Consider the following 21,883-nt stretch of genomic DNA (forward strand, 5'->3'; position numbering starts at 1 on the left):
CAACAAAAAGAATAAAATACCTAAGAATAAACCTACCTAATGAGACAAAAGACCTGTATGCAGAAAACTGTAAGACACTGATGAAAGAATTTAAAGATGATACAAACAAAAAAAAAAAAAAAAAAAAAAAAAAAAAAATTAAAAAAAAATAAAAAAAAAAGATGATACAAACAGATGGAGAGATATACCATGTTCTTGGATTGGAAGAATCAACACTGTGAAAATGACCATACTACCCAAAGCAATCTACAGATTCAATGCAATCCCTATCAAACTACCAATGGCACTTTTCACAGAACTAGAACAAAAAATTTCACAATTTGTATGGAAACACAAAAGACCCCGAATAGCCAAAGCAATCTTGAGAAAGAAAAACGGGGCTGGAGGAATCAGGCTCCCAGACTTCAGACTATACTACAAAGCTAGAGTAATCAAGACAGTATGGTACTGCCACAAGAAACAGAAATAGAGGTCAATGGAACAGGATAGGAAGCCCAGAGATAAACCCACGCACATATGGTCACCTTATCTTTGACAAAGGAGGCAAGAATATACAATGGAGAAAAGACAGCCTCTTCAATAAGTGCTGCTTGGAAAACTGGACAGCTACATATAAAAGAATGAAATTAGAACACTCCCTAACACCATACACAAAAATAAACTCAAAATGGATTAAAGACCTAAATGTAAGGCCAGAAACTATCAAACTCTTAGAGGAAAACATAGGCAGAACACTCTATGACATAAATCACAGCAAGATCCTTCTTGACCCACCTCCCAGAGAAATGGAAATAAAAACAAAAATAAACAAATGGGACCTAATGAAACTTCAAAGCTTTTGCACAGCAAAGGAAACCATAAACAAGACCAAAAGACAACCCTCAGAATGGGAGAAAATATTTGCAAATGAAGCAACTGACAAAGGATTAATCTCCAAAATATACAAGCAGCTCATGCAGCTCAGTATCAAAAAACAAACAACCCAATCCAAAATGGGAAGAAGACTAAATAGACATCTCTCCAAAGAAGATATACAGACTGCCAACAAACACATGAAAAGATGCTCAACATCACTAATCGTTAGAAAAATGCAATTCAAAACTACAATGAAGTATCATCTCACACTGGTCAGAATGGCCATCATCAAAAAATGTTGAAACAATAAATGCCAGAGAGGGTGTAGAGAAAGGGGAATCATCTTGCAATGTTGGTGGGAATGTAAATTGATACAGTCAGTATGGAGAACAGTATGGATATTCCTTAAAAAACTAAAAATAGAACTACCATATGACCCAGCAATCCCACTACTGGGCATATAACCTGAGAAAACCATAACTCAAAACAAGTCATGTGCCACAATGTTCATTGCAGCACTATTTACAATAGCCAGGACATGGAAGCAACCTAAGTGTCCATCGACAGATGAATGGAAAAAGAAGATGTGGCACATATATACAATGGAATATTACTCAGCCATAAAAAGAAACGAAATTGAGTTATTTGTAGTGACATGGATGGACCTAGAATCTGTCATACAGAGTGAAGTGCGTCAGAAAGAGAAAAACAAATACCATATGCTAACATATATATGGAATCTAAAAAAACAACAACAAAAAATGGTTCTGAAGAACCTAGGGGCAGGACAGGAATAAAGACACAGACATAGAGAATGGACCTGAGGACACGGGGAGGGGGAAGGGTAAGCTGGGATGAAGTGAGAGAGTAACATTGACATATATACACTACCAAATGTAAAACAGATAGCTAGTGGGAAGCAGCTGCATAGCACCGGGAGATCAGCTCGGTGCTTTGTGACTACCTAGAGGTGTGGAATAAGGAGGGTGGGAGGGAGACCCAAGAGGGCGTGATATGGGGATATATATATGCATATAGCTGATTTACTTTGATATATAGCAAAAACTAACACAATATTGTAAAGCAATTATACTCTAATAAAGACGTTAAAATAAATAAATATAAACTAGTGATGTTTTCTTAGTATCCCAAGGGGCAACATAATACAATGGAAAGAAAAAGCCTCTGAAGCCAAACAGACCTAGTTGTGATTTCTCATCCTGTCCTTTATCAGTGTCCTTGGACAAGTATTCTGAATCTCCCGGGCCTAAGTTTTCTTATTTTCAAGAGAGCAGTAATAATACTTACTGAGTACAGTTATTGGGAGGATTATAGGTAAAGCACCTTGTCCAGTCCCTCAGATAGTGAGAACTAGGTGTGGAAGGATATTAAAAGCCCATCCTCACCTGCACCGTCCTCTACCTGGTGTGCACCCTGGACAGCAGGCTGCAAGGTATGGATTCAGTGGTCATGAATGAGCTTCTGGGTTTACTCAAATTACCTCCTGCACCTAGAGACCACCCGGAAAAAATAAGGGAGAAAGGAACCTACCTAACTAGTACAGCCTGTGTGAGGTGCTTTCCCAAGACATTACATTTTATTCACCAGAGTCATCCTATAAGATTGCTCAGAAGAATGTGAACCCAGGCTCATCACACTCCCTGCATGCATTACCATCTCAAGAGAGATTTCAAAAGAATCACAACTAATCTCACTGCAAGTGCACGCTCATTTACTAAACTGACCTATCTACCGTGTATCACTCTCTACTAGGATATAATAGACATCAAGGGGAAAAACAGGGGAGCAAGGGGCATAATACAATATGTTTAGAATCAAAGTCCTCATTATTTACCACATGCGCTAACTGAACTAAGAAATTAAATCATTCACACAGTTACATTTATTCAGGATCTTCTATATGCTTAGCGCCAAGAACACGAAGATAAGTACAATAAGATCCTTTGAAGGTGTCAAAGGAAAAAAATGCATATATATAAAGCCTTAGCTTATATAAGCCACTCATCTATAAAGTGGGCTGATGGGACTGATCTAATACCGATAGCTGTAATCAAAATTAAATGAGAAGTATAACAATGGCCAGTATAGTACTGAGCATAGAAAAGGTATTCAGTTTTCCTTAAAATTGGAAAAATACTTCAATATACATTAAATAAATCAGAGCATATACATATACATTAAGTATCAAGCTATACATTTTTTGTGTAGAGGTGTTAGAATAAGAGTATTTATGCAAATTTTCTTGTATTTGCATAGGGAAACACAGGAAGAGGAGGAAATACTTCCCAATTCATTCTATGAGATCGGTGTTACCCGAATACCAAAATATGACAAAGACATCATTCAGTCCACCACAGTTATGGACTGAATGTTTGTGTTCCTCCAAAATTCATATGTTGAAATCCTAACTGCCAATATGATAGTATTCGCAGGTGGGGTCTTTGGGAGGCCATTAGGACATGAAGATAAAAGCTAGACAAAAATAGAACACATGTTGTATTATTACATTTACATAAAATTCTAGAAAATCCAAATAAATCTACAAAGTAGATCAGTGATTCCCAAAAAAGGGAGGAACCAGGGGGCATTATAAAAGGGCACAAGTAAACTTTTCAGAGTGATGAGTTTGATTATTATCTTGATTTTAGTGATGTTTCATGGTTACATACATATGTCAAAATTTATGGAGTCGTACATTAAATATGTACAATTTGTTGTATGTAAATTACACTTAGTAACACTATTTTTTAAAAGATTAGAATTAAAATGTTAACAGTGCTTATAATTAGGCTTACAAATGATTTGCATTTTATCCTTTGTTTCAGTGTTTCCCAAGTTTTTGTATTGATGTTTTGTTTTTGTGATAGGAACAGTTATATTTCTTTTGAAAAACCATATTGCAAAGTAATCATAGCCATACTGGAAGTAGAAAATAATTGTGATACACAGAGAAAGTAAAATTTGATGGGTGACATATATTAGAATATTTTGACTAATCAATAGATCACAATTTAATACCCCAAATTCAATTTGCAATTCAGCCTCTTAAAATGCTTATCCATAAACTATTGCTAAATTGTGATAATTTACAAAAGACAACTTTGTTGATCTTAATGTAGCTAGTCATATTCATGACAAAACAACAATAATCAAAAACATAAAATGAGATCAAGGAATGACCTTCAGTTATGAACACATCTCAGAAGAAGCAAGAATTTTTAGATCCTGTCAAATTCTTTAAACACAAAGCATTAACTTTTTATTTGTATGAGTCAGTTCACAGAAAAAGCAGTTATAATGGATGTATTCTCTAATTTAATAAAGTTTCACTTTAAACATGGGAGTTTAATAGCTTTTTAAAGTTACAGTCTAATATATACTTACTATAACAAAGAAAAAAATCCGAAAAATTAAATGATCCCTTTCATTTCCAACCCCACTCCTAACCCAATGCCCCAGAAAGAAGTCAAAGAGCCTGGAGCTCGGCCTTCCACACTTTTCTCTGTGTACAGGGAGACATATAATACACCTGCAAAGGGTGTTCCAAGTTTGTTTGTTTTTTAAAACAAAAACAAAAATTGTATCATACTTTATATACTACTCTGCAGTCTTCCATTTTTGCTTAACAAATCATATGGACACCCTCTAGGTCCACAGATATAAATCTAATTTATTCTTTTTTAACAGCTGCAGAAGTTTCCATAATATATCTGTAAAATAATTTATTCAACTATTCCTCTACTGACACACTCAGATTGCTTCTAGTTTTTGTCACTATCAAAAACAACAAAATGCTTCAATATATATTGTGTACAAATATCTTTTTTATGTGCTGATTTTTCCCTTAATGGACAGAACCTAATAAAGAAACTGCTACATCCAGAAGGTATTTTATTTTAATAGCTATTACCATATTACTTTCCAAAGAAGTCAAATGAACTCACACTTCCACAGCAATGTACGAAATGCCATTTCCCTGCGACCTTGTAGGTACTGGACATTATAATACCTTTTAATTTTGGCCCAGATGATGTATGAATATTGCTATCTTATTGTATAATTTGCATCTTTCTAACCACTAAACAGGGTTAGAACATATGTACATATGCACATATTGGCCATCTGGATTTCCTGTCCTGTGGTATGCCTATTTAAACCCTTTGCCTATTTTCTACTGGATCATATGATGTTTCTCATCAATTTATATGCTATATTTGTATATAAAGGGTATTAAACCTCTGCCTATCATATATGTTATACATGCATTGAAAATGTGATTTTTAAGTTAGGGGTTTAGTACCTGAATTCATTTAAACAATGTCATTAAATGGTGGTTAAATTGCCAGGTAAATACAAAGAAGCCTACTACCTAGCTCAAAAAATGTACATATGCAATGAAAGTTGCAGAAAGCAACAACAGTCATTAAATAGAAAATAAAAAGCAATAAAACACATCAATAAACTTTAAGTCATCTTCAGTATGGTACTTGGGAGAAAGAAAATTAAAGAAAAACTAGGCACTGAATAAACACTGCTATAGAGACCCCAGAGGAAACTTCAGGGCATGTTCAGGAGCTTTAAAAGTTGGTGGGACTCTTCCTTTTGAGGACTCCATGCTTAAAAATATATCTAAAGGAATCTCAAATGAAATCCTTTTCCAAAGTAAATTCTCATGTAATGAGAGGCAATTAGGACACTAGTAAAATTAAGGCAAGTCTTAAGGATTGGAGGCTTTGCTTCTCAGATTGTTTTTCAAGCACTGACGATTAAGTAAGGGAATCTGAGGTAACACCTCCCTGGAGGCCTTTTGTGTAACCTCTGTCACTAATTTATTAAAACTGACAAGTAGCTGCAATGATTGTTCCACATTATCTACCCTGACACAAAAATGACATAGCTTTTCCATGCTATTCTGTCATTTATAACATTGATGAATTTCTCAAACCTCTTAAAATCATTTACAAACTAAAGACAAAGGTTCTTTCCCCCCTAAAAAAACTCTCATCCGTTAATTATGCCCAAACTCGCCATTTTAAGAGCACAATGCTGTAATTCTTGCAGTAAATCTTTATGGGCCCTAAGAGTTCAGTGTGTCCAGTAAACCTTAAATGACCTCACATATAATTGGTTCACTGACTGCAACAAGAAGATTATGTAAGGAAGCAGAAATATAATTCTGAGGTCAGGTTTAAAGTCATCTCTTGAAAACTTGCTACCTTGGAGCACCACTTCATAAGTCAAACCTTGGAAGAAATACCAGCTTTGATACAATATCGTTTAACTTCAAGCACAAAAACATGAAGGAACCCCTTTTCAATAGCTGCCAATTTCAACTAAGCCTTGAGGTTTGGTTTTCATACAAAAAGGCAAAAAAGCTTCAATTATCCACTTCAACACTTGCAGGTAAGAGACTAGGGACTAAGATGATAAGTGGAAGTTATAATGGTCAAGGCAGGAGGTAACAAGACCTAGATAATAAAAAAACTAAAGAACAGTCCAACTCTTAATGTCTATTATATGCCAGGCACTGGGCTAGATACTGGAGCTAAAAAGATGTCCTGCTGTGCCCAATGCTGTGAAGACAGAAACAGTTCAAATGAGAAGCTGACAACTGACTATAAAATATAAGCATTCATTATCTCAATCAAATGGTCAGTGAATTAAATTTTACTTTGATGAGATAATACTGCTTTTGTGTGGCTTTTAGTTGAATTTTAGACTTCCACTTAAGAATACCTCCAGTCTATAGCTTCTGCCAGTTAGCAGGATTTCTACCATTCCATTAAATAGACGCTTAATATGAATATCAGGGACCATAGTTCAACATTGTGACTTTTATTTCTTCATTACTAAAATACAATAGTGATTTTCAATGCTCTAAATAATAACTTTAATTTAAGATAGAGATAAAGTAAAACTGCCATGCTTCAACTATTTCAATATTTTTCAGTAATCCTTCACACTTTTAAATTCCAAAAGAGTTTTCCTACATCGCAGGACTTATTCTAAAGAAAGCCGCCAGAGACACTGTGGCAGACTATAAAAGAAAAATCAAACAGAAGTCAGGAAATCTGGGTTTTGCTACTAATTAATTAGTCTTCTGACCTCTTTCTTGTGATCCTACTTTCCCGGCTATAAAATGAGTTCCAGAGAGGATAATAATTGCTAAAGTTCCTTTCCTTAACAAAAGTCTATCATTTTATGTTTCATTTCAAAATATTAAATATCCAAGAGGCAAAAAGCTAAAATGAAGCATAAATACAGGAAGGAAAGTAATAGGGTATCAAACTTCAACAAAACATCATTTCCAAAATATTTTAACATATTTTAAAAAATAACTCTTAGGGAGAAAAAATCCACCAAAGTTCTCTCATGGCCAAAACCCATAATCCCTAATCAGTCATGTAATAGCAAGAATGAAGCCAAAGAACTGTAATTTTCCCAATCTGGTAACAGTCCCTGAGAGAGGGAGAAAACGTTCAAAGAACTGTATTTGAACATAATACAGTAAACAGATGCATAAAAACATGTTATATTACGCAATACAATATATCTGTCTAATCAATGTGTAGCAACCAACACGTAAAACTTATGTGAATATGTGAGATTTTGGTTGAATTAGCTTGGCCACTTTTCCTATTTCAAGTTAACAAACGCCCAACAGTCTTTTTCTTACAAATGGCACAGTTGCTCGTAAGAAAGACTAGCAGAGGCAATATAACAATTTACTGTTGGGTAAAACATATGCTATCATCCTCTTGATATATGGTAGGAACAATGATGAATGGATAGCAGGCACAAACCATCCAACTGATTTCAGTATAAACTCTCTTCTGATATATTTCAAAGGGTAAGCTACTAATAACGAAACACAAAAGAAAACTTTTGATTACATAAGAGATGCATGCAAACAATAATAAAAATTGAAAGTATGTAAACCAGAAAATGTTGAGGGCTTTTCTTTGTTTTTCTGGGGGGTTTTCGTGACAATTTATGGGAGTTTTGCTATATTTAGGAACAGATACCTTTTACACTCTGGGACTTGGTCTGAGCCAGCCACTGTATTGTCCCTCAGTCATTTGCAAAGTATGAGAGTACATTCATTCAAAGCACATGCTTGTAAGTTTTTAAATTGATATTATTGCTAGGATCCCTTGAATTCTTGAAACTAGTACAGACAGTCTTGTTAATTCTCTCACTGAATAAGAAGATCCTCAAAATGAGTAAGTATCTGTGATTATGACAAAGTACTTCAGCAGACCCCAGACAAGAGACTATGGCATCTTAGCTGTTAAAAGAAGGGATGGGTAGTGCTATCCCTTGTTGATAGCTATCAGGCAATGACCATGCTTCAGGTCTAGGTGAGACTGAAAAGGCCAACATTCTTTCCACACTGTAAACATGTTAAGTTTGATCTTCTTAAACTGAAGTATTTGAAGAGCCTACCAACATTGGTGATCTGCAAACAACCTAACTGAGAGCAAATTCAAAATTAAATCTAGCTGAAATATATTCCAGATTCATTTTTTAGGGATAAAACTGACTGAAGATGACTGTTTTTAGCATATCTCTTAAGCAGAATCACAGCAGCCTTTAGTAATCCCCGTACTCAATAGTGTCACAGGCATGCGATAATGGAAGATGAAAAGGAACAAGAATCAGGAGACTGGGGAAATGGTTGTATCTGGAACTCATATGTATTCAGCACTTTGTGCCAGGCACTATCGTATATATTTCACATATGCTATTTGATTTAATCCTTACAATGTATCAGTGAGGTTAAAATGATCATCCCCATATAGTCAAGGAGACTCAGAACAGTTATATGACTACGGAAATTGACACATCTGAAAAGAAAGAAGGAAGGAGGGAAGGAGAGAAGGGAAGAAGGGAGGAAGAGAGAGAGAGAGAGGAAGGAAGGAAGGAAGGAAGGGAGGGAGGGAGGAAGGGAGGGAGGAAGAGAGGGAGAAAGAAAGGGAGGGAGGGAGGAAGGAAGGAAGGAAATTCATACATCTAGAAAGTAGTACAGTCAAAATTTTAAACATAATTTCCCCCCACCAAGTAGTTGTTTCCCTACAGAACTCAAACTATACAGCACTTTTCTTATTGTCTATCAAGAGCAGATATTATTCTTCACATCTGAAGTTTATTATAAAAATTAGCTACATTCATAATGAGAAAAGACCCAGAAATCAGGAAAAATGAGTGGTTTTTTTTTTCAATTATCACGTACCTATGACATGTAAGATGTTATAGATCTATTTTGTTAATTTTTCTCTAGACAAGTATAACAACTTGTTAAAGAATTAAGCCAATAGTCTCACCCCTAGAAAAGAAAACCTGTCTATTAAAATAATATGATTAGGCATAACCATTAAATAATAAACATCAAAAATAAATATTCCTGACTCCCACTTCTAGTTAGCATGGTGAGAACTGCAAGAGAATTTCACTTCCAACATAACAACCAGGACAAACCAGTTAATCTACAAAAATCACAGTTTCTTAAAATCCATCATACAGCTAAGGATACAAAGAAATCTAAATGAACTAGATTATAGAAAGTAATGAGCCCTTTCAAGGAGAGAAGAGACCCACAGCTAACTTTCATCCCTGGTAGAATGGCAAGAGGAGGAAGAATCTGCCATAGATGTGTCAGGGTAAACAAGTTGAACTTTTAACAAACCTATAACGGCCATACATGGGCTGGCATGATGAGAAGTCCCAGCAACAGAGAAAATCTGCACCTACCACCAATTCTTTCCCATTCACATATTCAAGCATGAGAGATGAAAAATAAAAAGGAAAACTAGGGACTTCCCTGGCAGTCTGGTAGTTAAGACTCCATGCTTTCACTGCAGTGGGCATGGGTTCCACCCCCAGTGGAGGAACTAAGATTCTGCATGCGGGGCAGCGTGGCCAAAAAATTAGAAAAAAAAAGGAAAACCAAATGGACATGGTAGAAATGAAATATATTAACCAAAATGAATGAATCATCAGATGGGACTAAGACAACATACGAAACAGAAGAGAGAATCAATTAACTTAGTTATGGACAAGAAGTTGATGACAAAACTGATGACAGTTATTAACCCATAGATTCAAGAAGCTTAGAGAAACACAACAAAGATAAATTCAAAGTAAACTGTACCTTGGTACATCAAGCCAAACTTCTGGTGAAGAATAAAAAATAAAAAAAGAATCTTAAATGCAGATACAGAAAACAGACAAATTACAAACAGGCAAAAACAAAAATTATAGCTGACTTTTTATTAGAAACAATAGAAACCATAAGACAATAAAATGATGTCTTTAAAGTACTAAAAGAAAAAAAAATGGCATTCCATATCCAACAATAACAAAAATAATGCTTTGAAAATGAAAGCAAAATAAACACAATTTAAGACAGACAACAGATGAGAGAATGCATATCTAGCAAACATACTAAAAGAAATGCTAAAAGAAACTCTTCTTGCTAAAGGGAAATGCTTTCAGATGATGTATGCCTGAATCTGCAGAAAGGAATAAAAAGCAGTATAAAGCATTAAAATATGAATAAATATTAAAAGCTTCTAAAACTATCTTCATTTTATATCTATATATTTATTTTATTTAAAACTCTATTATTGCTTAAAGCAAAAATAACTATAAATATCACTGTTTTAGCAAAAATGACAATAAATATCATAGTGTTTTAGCATATATGGAATTAAAATATATGTTGACAATAGTACAAAGGGTATGTGATGTAAATGAAAGTATAGTATATATAGCTCAACAAATATCAGGTAGGAAAACTCATACAGACCACTTTCAGACACGTCATAGTCAAATTATCAAAAGACAAAGACAAAGAGAAAGTATCTTGATAGCAGAAAGAAAGGTGATTCATCATGTAGAGGGGATCCTTAGTAAAATTAATAACTTCTCATCAGAAACTATGGAGGCCAGAGGCAGTAAGATGACATATTCAAAGTGCAGAAAAGAAAAAACTGTCAACCAAGAATTCTTCAAACAATAAAGGTGAAATTAAGAAATTTTCAGACAAATAAAAACTGAGAATTCATCTCTAGCAGATCTGCCCTATAAAAAATACTAAAGAGTGTCCTTCTTTCAGGCCGAAATAAAAGCACACTAGACAGTAACTAAAATCCACACAATAGCATTCCAGTAAAGGTAACTGGAATATATGTAAATGTAAAAAATATATGTAAATGTAAAAACAATATAAACATATTTTTGTTTGTAACTCTTTTCTTCTATCTGATTTAAAAGACAATTTCATAAAATGATAATTATAAAATTGTGTCACTAGATTTTTAATATATAAAGCTATAATTTGTATGACAATAATAGTACAAAGAAAGTAGAAGGGAACAGAGCTATACTGGAACAAAGTTTTTATATACTATTGAAATTAAGTTAGTATTAATATGAACAAGTTTGTTTTAAGTTAAACTGTTAATTATAACCCCTAGAGTTACCACTAAGAAAATAACTCAGGGGACTTCCCTGGCGGTCCAGTGGTTAAGACGCTGCACTTCCACTGCAGGGGGCATGGGTTCAATTCCTGGTCGGGGAACTAAGATCCTGCATGAGCGTGGCATGGCCAAAAAAAAAAAAAAAAGCCAACAGAAAAAACCTCAAAAAAAATACAGTAAAAGAAAAGTGGGACAGAGTGGAGAGGACAGATCGCAGAGCCATTTAGGAGGTAGAGTCAATGGAAATTTGTATTGGATGAAAGTGAGATATTCTCCCTCAAGGAGCGCATTGTCTACTGAAAGAATCTGAAGAGTGAACAAAAAAATATTTTATATTGTGCCCAATGACTGGAACATAGAACAGGGGAAGTACAGTGACAGGAGATGAGGCTGAGACTAGATCATTAAAGGTAAGGATTGACCTTTGTTCCTAAGGTATTAGAGTGCTTTAAGGAATTTTGAGAAAAGAATTGACATGATTTTGAGCAAAGAAGTGATTGTGAGTCATTAGAGAAATTCAAATCAAAACAATAATGAGATACCACTGCATACCCATGAAGATGGCTACAATAAAAAGGACAGACAGTAATAAGTGTTGAAGATATCGAGAAACTGGAACCCTCATACATTGCTTGTGGGAATGTAAAATGGTACAGCCTCTTTGGAAAACAGTTTGATAATTCCTGGAAATGTTAAACAGAGTTACCATATAACCTAGCAATTCTACTCCTAGGCACATATCCAAGAAAACTGAAAACATATGTCTGTATAAAAACTTGTATATGAACATTTATAGCAACATTATTCATAATATCCCCAAACCGATGAATGAATAAACAAAAAGTGGTATATCCATACAACTGAACACTACTCAGCCATAAAAAGGAATGAAGCATTGATACATGCTACAACATGAATGAACCTTGAAAACATTATAAGTGAAATAAGCCAAACACAAAGGCCACATATTATCCCATTTATATGAAATGTTAAGAATAGGCAAATCCAAAGAAACAGAAAGTATATTAATGATTGTCAAAGGCTAGAGGGGCAGCAGGGGGAAGAGGAGGAGGAGGAAACCGGGAGTGACTGTTAATGAGTGTGAGGTTTCTTTTTGACTTGATGAAAAATGGTCTAAAGTTAGATAGTGGCATGGTTACACAACTCTGTGAATATGCTAAAAACCACTGAGTTGTACACTTTAAAAAGGTGAATTTTATGGTATATGAATTGTATTTCAATAGAGCTGTTATAAAACAAAAACCATGATGAGTGACCATTTCACACCTTGTAGAATGAGTAAAATCTAAAAGACTAGAAATACCAAGGATGGCAAGGTTGGCAAGGATGTGGAACACTGCTGTTGGTCAAAGGGTAAAATAGTACAACTACTTTGGAGAACTTTTTGGCAGTGTTTAGTAAAGTTAAACAGGCATCCACCCTATGACACATCAACTCCTAGTTATTTATTTAAGATAAGTGAAAACTTATGACTACAAGACCTCTACAGGAATGTTCACAGTACCTTTTTCATAAAAGTCCAAAAATGGAAACCATCCAACTGTCCATCAACAAAAGAACAAATAAATTATGGTATATTTATACAATGGAATATTACTCAGCAGTTAAAAGCAAGCTGATTGGTACAGGAATATGGATGAATCTCAAAATTATTCTCGGTGGAAAGAAACCAAATACACACACACAAAAAAAACTATACTATATGATTCTATTTATAGAAAGCTGAAGAACGAATTAGATTAGCAAAACTAATCTACCATCGTAGAAAATAGAACAGTGGCTTCCAGAACAGGAGAGCAGGAGAGCAGGAGAGCAGGGAAGGGGGCACAAGAGAACATTCAGACGTGATGAAAGCAATCTTGGTGGTTATACACATTTATAAAATTGTCAAAATTAATCAAAAGGAATACTTAAGGTCTGTGCATTTTATTAAGTGTAAAGTTTATTTCAGTTGAAACAGAAACAGCAATATGTGGAAAAATAAATATTTTACTGAAATATTCATGGATGAAGTGAAACAAAGTGATAAATTCATAAAATAAATGATTAGTTCTTACAGTAGTTCTGTGGCACAAGTTCCGGGCTCTTAGGCATTTTCAACTTGTAAGATACATCTCCAATATTAACTGTATCACCTAAAAAGAGAATACAGAAACACAACCATTAAAAGAGACAAGAAAACAACACACTATGGCTTTTGCAACAGTGATTCTCCTGACCTACAGAGAGGGATGTGTGTACCACAGATCTGTCTGTGTTGGGCATCCATAGAAACACCTGTCTATGTCAGGCACTGTGCTGTACAACTAGTATCCATAGTATAAGTTATATATATAAAGAAGAAGTGTCGGTGAAATTCACTTTTTAAATGCTATTTTAGCAAAACAGGTGAAATACTATAAAATATATTAACCAGCTTTATTTTCTCATTAATACCAATACTGATAAAGTCAACAATACAGAAGGATGCATTTTTGTTTAAGATCGTCCAAAGCACCCATAAGGTGGTACCTTTAACATGTATGGGCAACCTTTTTACATCTTTATAGGTTCTTATTTTTACTACATACAAATTCAAGTTCTCTAGCAACATAACTCCCAAATTCAACATTTCTAGGTACATGAAAAGAGCAAAGCCCCAGTGGCATATATGCCAAGAATTCCTACATGAAACAAGCAAAACAGAGCAAAAGCTCTCAGTCACTTCTACATGGTTCTAAGTTTTTAAAGTAACATTAATTTCTGGTTGATCTTCTAAAGTGCAGGAGTGAACCAAACAATCTCTGCTTTGCTCTCTCCAACAGCAAAATAGACATATTGATCCCATCTGCAACTGGAACTTCACTTGCAAAGGGCTCAAAAACACTTAGAAAAAGTAGCTGTGTAAAACACATCTTTCAACACTGCCAGTTTTGAGCTAGTGAGGTATCCTGGAGAACAAGGCCTTAAATCATGGTACTAACAACAGCCAACACTTGTTGAATGATTACTATCTTTTAAGTCCTTTACACATTCCCCAAATATGTGAGACAGAGACTTTATAAATGAGGAAATTTGTAAATCTATGGGAAAAAAAGTTTTTATAGATGAAGAAATATATTACAGGTATGTGGTAAATTAAGAGATAAGTAGAAACATTGTACAAAACACAGGTATAATTCCTAATACACAATGCACATACATTTAGAGTGTGAATCAAAGGAATTTTCCTCTGAATTAGTCTAAACATCAGCTAATACTTACTGAGTACCAGCTATTTGGCAAATACTATTATAGACATATTTATTTATGTTATTTCATTTCATCTTGACTCTAAGTAACCCATGGTTCCTGTGAGCTATTTCACAGAACTACTGTAACAGAAAGTCCATCTCAAACTAGGTTAGTATGAGGACATTGGGGTTTTTGTTACAGCGGTTCTATGAAATACCTCACAGGAAACGTGAACCCATCATGAAGAGACCTAGGCTCAGAAACTAGTCCACAATATGTTAGGGAAGGCAACAGGAAGCACAGTCAAAGTCACACCCCAGGATACACTCACTGAGATACCACCCCAGGCACCATTAGATCCATACTGTGGGACAACACAGTCAGAGGACAACTTTTTCCCCCATTTTATTGTGATATTTCTCAAACCTGTAGGAAAGTTGGAAAAACACTACCTTAAGATGCAAAAGTCATGATTCTTCATCCTTAAAGTCTTCAGATATATCTTCTAATAAAAAGGACACTGCCATAAATAAACTGTTCCTGCAGCTTTTGCACAACTCCCTCATGACTCGAAGTCATGGGCAGGAACATTGAACTGGCCAAGCCTATGTCATTAGCCACAGCTTGGCTGCCAGGGTACAGTTAGCAGGAAGAGTTAACCACCATGATATCTGGAGTGGAGTCAGAGCCCCGCGTCCAATCACGACTCACTCCACAGGGATTCCACCTCTCTCTCTCTCTCTCTCCTTGCCCTCTCACCTCGTCTCTTTTCCTCCTACCTCATTATGACTCAAGTCTTCTTCGCCTTTTCTTCCTCTCCTCCTCAACTTCCGATCACTGGGTGAGGAGGCCCGGTTCTAGCCTCTTTTCTTTTCTATCTATAACCCCTCCTTGATGAGCTCATCTAGCCTTATGCCCTTAAGTGCAACAATATGTTGCTTGCTCCCAAATTTATATCTCTAATCCAGACCACAGAACTCGAAGCATGGATACCAACAGACTCTGAGGCGCCTAATAGTCGGCTTCAAGTTGACATATTCAAAACTGAACTTCTGGGCTTCCCTGGTGGCGCAGTGTTTGCGAGTCCGCCCGCCGATGCAGGGGACACGGGTTCATGCCCCGGTCCGGGAAGATCCCACATGTCGCGGAGCGGCTGGGCCCGTGAGCCATGGCCGCTGAGCCTGCGCGTCCGGAGCCCTGTGCTCCGCAACGGGAGAGGCCACAACAATTAGAGGCCCGCGTACAGCAAAAAAAAAAAAAAAAACTGAACTTCTGAACTGTGTGTGTTCCACCCACAGTATTCCCCAATTCTACTAATGGCAACTTAATCCTTCCAGCTTCTCAAACCAGAAATCTTGCAGCCATTCTTAACTTTTCTCTCCCACCCATCAGAAAATTGTAGCGACTCTGTCATTAATATATATGTAGTATTACCCACTTCTCTCTACATCCTCTACCACCACAATGCTGACCCAAGCCAGGTAGGGGTTTACTACTTAAATTTATTTTCTCATTTAAACAGCATTACCTCTCACTCCCTTACAGATCTCCTGTCTCAACCCTGGCACCCTACAGTTAATTCTCAACAGAGCAGCCACAGTGATCATAAGAAAATAGGAATCCAGTAATGCCAGTCCTCTGCTCAACCCCCATCTTTGCAGTGGCCTAAAAGGCTATGTCTGATCTGGCACCCCATTTCCCTTCTGAGCTCATCTCCTACTAGTGTCCTCCTCACTTATTCTACTCCAGCCACGTGGGTCTCTTCGCTACTCCTTGAGCATGTCAGACATATACTCATTTCAGGCTTTCGCACTGGATTTTCCTACTAACTGAAATGCTTTTCCTAAATATATCCATTATCCATCAGGAGCCCAGCAAGAAACTGGTAGTCCATTCAAAATGAATAACTGAGGAGAGAATAATAAAGGAACCATTTATGAAGGTATGGGCAGAGTTTGGGAAAACCAGCAAGGACGGTGCAGTACCCTGGGACTAGCAATAACAGAAAGCCATTACCACCACTGACACAAGCCTGAAGGGGCCAGGGGAGAGCAAGGAGAGAGAGTGAGTGTATTTAGAATAACTCCTGAAAGGAGCTGTGACCCTTTGTGGGGGAAGACAGCAAACCTAAGGTGGTGACTGGCAAAGAGGGAGCTGGGGAATAAACATGAAGCAAAAACTGACAGAACTGAAAGGAGGAAGAGAAAAATTCAAAATCATATATGCATATTTTACTATATCTCTCTCAGTAAGTGATGGAAGAGCAGAAAAAAAAAAGAAGGATATAGAAGTAAAAACAATCAGTTCTTGGCCTTTTGGCTAAGACCAAGTATAGAAGTAAAGATCTGAAAACCTTATTAACCACTTAACCTAAATGACCTTTATAGAACACTACACCCAACAATGGTAGAATGCATATTCTTTTTAAATGCACATGAAATATTCATCAAACTAGATCTTTGGCTGCACCATAATGCAAGTCTTAATAAATTTCAAAGGACTAAAATCATACAAAGTATGCTTTCTGATCAAAATGGAATTCAACTAGAACTTAGCACCAAATAGATAACTGGCAAATCTCTAAACATTTGGAAATCAAGAAACAGGCTTCCAAAAAACCCAAAGAAGAAATCACAATGGAAACTGGACTCATTAAGAAACAGGGCAGTGATCAATTAGCCATTTGTAGGCAAAGAGGAAAAAGACATTCATAGGGGTTAGACATTTGCCCTCCCTGCCTCAAATGCTCATGTTCTTGGCCATCTGCAGTTACCATGCTACACTTGACTAGTCATCTAATCCACACCCATAGCCCACATCTGACCTCTGTACAATGAAAGTCTTCTATGTCTACTTTGGCTCAGATCTCTCTCCCGAGTTCAATACCTCTCAGTAGCCTGTTGGACACTATGGTATTCCAGAGGCACCTCAAATTTAACATGAGAAACACGGAACTCTGTATTCTCTGTGTGTGTTGTCCAACCAGCTCTACCTCTTGTATTCTTATCTCAGGAACCGATGCTTTATTCCCTGACCTAGAAGCCCTTCCACATCTCTCACACTTTTCCTTCACACAAGTACTCCTCAGATATCTTCATCTCCCCACTGAATCTACCCTAACTTTCCCTTTTGCACCATCTCCACCTCACTCAAGAACTAATCACTCCATTCCTGTCCTTCTGCACAGTATCTGGCTCATCCTTCTGTAATAGCATTTCTCACACTGTACAACTATTGATTATGGCTCCTTTACATTATGAGTCTTTAAATTAGGGTACACAAGGACTTTCCAAGGGGATAGAGCATAACAGTCTGAAGGGGATCCGTTTTCAGATCTTCACTTCCATGTGTTCTTCCCTAACATTGACCTGACTGAGAATGGCCCTACAGGCTCTCCATCCCCACGGGTCTTTTCAGGAGCCCTTCTCTCACTTAGTTTACTACTACAGTGAACGGTGCGTTGCTCCAGGGGACCAAACAAAGGGGCATATTTAATTATGGCTGAGGAGAAGCCTGCTTTCAGAAGTATTCAAATCAACATAAACCTGCCTAGGAATACTCTTTCCGTCTCATATAGCTCTACTAAAAGTGAAGAGTAGCTTTAGAACTGACCAGAGTAGTTTGGCCTCTGTTGGCCTGTGTCAGATACAGTATATTGCAGAGTGAGGAAGTGTGAGTGAGTATTGTCAAAAAATCCAAGATGGGAGAGCTCAGAGAGCAAAGCAAAGAAAGCTTCGAAAACTGGCTTTTCACAACCTTAAAGGTAAGCTACTTTTTCAGCTTTTCTCAATTCTTATCTTGAGAACATGCTATTCATAGAAAAAAAAAAAAAGGCACCTCTGAACATCTGAAGCAGTACACATTATTAATCCTGATTCATTTTAATGTAACTGAAATAGGTTTCAGCACTACCAAATTTTTCACAATACACTGGATAAAAAGAACAGAGAAAAGTTTTAAATGTTCCCGATCAGATGTGTATCTTTCATAAAGGTAGACAAAAAGTTATTCTCAAACATCATCATAAAATATTCATTCCAATATAGTCATTCCTCATCTTATAAAATGCTATTTTCTAACTCTTATAATGAAAATGTTATATACTAGCTTCTGAACCAAATAGTGTTCTGTTCCACTAAATACAAAGTCAAAGATTGATCATGAGGTCTAAAGAAACGGATGAATTTATTACTGATTGTTATACATGATTTCTATTTAATTGTTCTCTAAGGCCCATAAACAAAGTTCACTGCACATTTAATTAAAAAAACATGGGCTTCCCTGGTGGCGCAGTGGTTGAGAGTCCGCCTGCCGATGCAGGGGATACAGGTTCGTGCCCCGGTCCGGGAAGATCCCACATGCCGCGGAGCGGCTGGGCCCGTGAGCCATGGCCGCCGAGCTTGCGCGTCCGGAGCCTGTGCTCCGCAAGGGGAGAGGCCACAGCAGTGAGAGGCCCGCGTACCAAAAAAAAAAAAACAAAAACAAAAAAAAAAAACATGACTTCTGCCACAGTCCTCTTTACATAAATAATTTTAACCATATTATATTACTTTACTATACATTAAAGAGCAAAATTATATTATCATATATTATGAAATAAACAACTTAAATATGTAACCACGAGATTCCTTTATTCTTGGTTTTACTGCCTTTAGTAATCTAGCCTTCAAAATGTGTCCCATTTATTTTTCAGTGGTTTTTATAACATTTCTTAAAATATACATGAACACATTTATTTGAATTGAAAGGGAAAAATACTTTTTCTGTCAGAAAGTCTAATTTGGCTGATCGGATTGACAGGACAGACTACCTTTGTTAATTATGAAAACTAAGAATTTGACAGAAAGTATTTAAACATGTGATAAAGTAAAAGCGTTTTCTCCAAAAAATATTGTGCTGGCAAAGGTATGTCGAATGAAAGTTTTATTTTAACAACTCTTTCTGAGTACATTAGAATAAAAAAGCAGCCTCTACGTGAGAAAATAACCATAGCCATTTGATAAATTTTCGTGAAGCCTTTTCAGTGCACTTCCCAGATATTCAGGCAGAATGATTCTATTGGCTGGGTCAGTGACTTTACTTGCAAGTCAAGTGGTTTCCAATTCTTTGCCATGAACAAAATGAAAAGGCTATAATCAAGTTGCCAGTTTATAGATCATTAAAAATATCATTTCTGATAATAAATCAACATATTTTTGACTTAGAAAGTCTGCAAAAAATTGAGTGATATTGCTATATCAAAATTCTTTATATTTCAGCAATAAAACTAGGGAATATTCATTACAGTAATTTATAGTCAACTGGAAAAAAGTGCTACTCATGTTATTAATAGGTATGTTTCCACAAAATTTTAGTTTCTAAGAAAATTTGAAACATATTGATTTCTTTTGAACAACTGTGCTCTAATAATTATAATGATAGAAACATTTTTCATTGCAGAAAAATATGATAAAGATAAAACTTTCAAGAATAAGAATATATTAAGATAAAATTATGAGTAAGTGTAATTACAATACAAATCAAGGAAATAAAGAAATAACATACACTTTCTGACAGTTAAGGATGAGCTTTTTATCTATTTTCAAAAAGAGGTGGTAGCTAACAATCACTAGGATATTCTGATTCCATTTGTGAACCAATACTGCCTGCCATATCAGTAAACAAAGGACATTGCAGCCATCGAGCCACCACGTTACAGCCACCCGGAAGGTGAGCCCTGAGGGAGCTCAGGATGGAAACAAAATGCCCTCCCGGACAGTGCACCCTGAGGAGACTTGGGATAAGAAAGCACAGGGTACTGGCCCTAAATATCTAAGTGCATTTCAAAGGAATGATTTCAATGAGCCCAGACTTTGTATCTTCTCATACATAGAAAAGCGCTAAATTCCTTAACTTGAGATATCTGATTTTCTTTAATTAACAGTAATCTTTTGATGTTCCAACTACCTGGTCTTTATTGAAAAAACTCCTATATATCCTGGTTCCCCCCTTGCCTCTTCGATGAAGCAGTCCCGGGTTATCTGAGATCCTGTGTTCCAGGCTTGAAGTCTTCAAACTGTCCACCGAATTAAACATAACTCAACTTCTAGGTTGTACATTTTTTTCAGTTGACAGTTTTGGCAACCAATTACGAAGGGACCCAGAGCATACTTCTCTCCTTTGCCTAAACTCTACAAGGATCCAGAACCTTGATACCAGAAGAGGCCTCTTGTGCCCATCCGCCTCCTCAGAGTCCAGACAAATCTGGGTCTCCCCTGGCTCTAGGATCTCCTGTTAACAGCTGATGATCCTGAGTTTCATTTGGCGGTATCTAACAGGTACCTGGCTTCCCAACTGAAAGACATTAGGGAGTGACCCCCCTAATCTAAAGCTATTAGGGTAACAGGGAAGAGCCAAATCTGACTATATGTTGAATCTATTGCTTTTACTTTAACCTTTGCTTTCCGCTGCTTTTGTTCACTAAAAGGATGCTGTCTATACGCAATGGACTGCCTCAGGGAACCCTGCCCCTCTGCCGGAATGTTAAACCCAAAGTGCCTTTGTACATCCTGACCCTGTCCACCTGCGGATGGCTGCAAGAAAGAAGAAATTAACACATCCCCTCCCCAAGGCTGGCCATTCCAGGGGACAGCTGCAAATCTTATGGCCTTTTTACATTATTTCCTCGTCTCCTCCCCCTCTCTGTTGTATAAAAGAAACTGGCATCCAAACCCCGATAAGATGGTTTTTCGGAGACATTAGTCTGCCATCTTCTCGGTCTGCCGGCTTTCTGAATAAAGTCGTTATTCCTTGCCTCAACACCTGTCTCCGATTTATTGGCCTGTTATGCAGCGAGCAGAGTGAGCTTGGACTCAGTAACATTAGGGGAGCCTGGCTGAAAAACACTGGGAGACCCCCCTAATTGGAAGACATTAGGGGAACCTGGGATTTGCTCAGTAAAGGAAACCAAGAAGTCTGGGCTGAGAGGTTGGGGAGGAGGCCGACCTGACATCTTTAAAGGGGCATCAGAAAGCCAACCTCCAACTAATACGCCAGCCAGATCACACTTGCAAGTACCTAAATTATACTAAAAGAGATCTCAACCTTAAATGGCCAAGTTGGGCTAATTTGTGTGTGTGTGTGTGTGTGTGTGTGCGCGCGTGCATGTGTGTGTATGCAGTTAAGTTAAAAGGTTTGACAAAATATCTTCTCAGAATTCTGACCTTAAACAAAAGCCTTGTAGAGGGAACTGGCATTTCTCTTCCCGTGTCTTTGAGATGTCCATCAAATTTAAACATGTAATTAAAGCTAAT

At 36.7% G+C, this 21,883-nt stretch overlaps 1 protein-coding gene across 7 annotated transcripts in view; it reads right to left on the reverse strand.

Annotated features, from left to right (window-relative positions):
* VWA8 (von Willebrand factor A domain containing 8) overlaps nt 1-21,883 on the reverse strand; it is a 369,572-nt gene that overhangs the window by 337,562 nt on the left and 10,127 nt on the right. For all 7 annotated transcript variants that reach the window (XM_067713438.1, XM_067713439.1, XM_067713440.1 and 4 more), the window contains exon 2: nt 13,436-13,513. In XM_067713438.1, the coding sequence (XP_067569539.1) occupies nt 13,436-13,513 (78 nt within the window). The remainder of the gene's footprint in view (nt 1-13,435; nt 13,514-21,883) is intronic.

This window comes from Pseudorca crassidens, chromosome 18 (genome assembly GCF_039906515.1).
Source record: "Pseudorca crassidens isolate mPseCra1 chromosome 18, mPseCra1.hap1, whole genome shotgun sequence".
NCBI lineage: Eukaryota > Metazoa > Chordata > Mammalia > Artiodactyla > Delphinidae > Pseudorca > Pseudorca crassidens.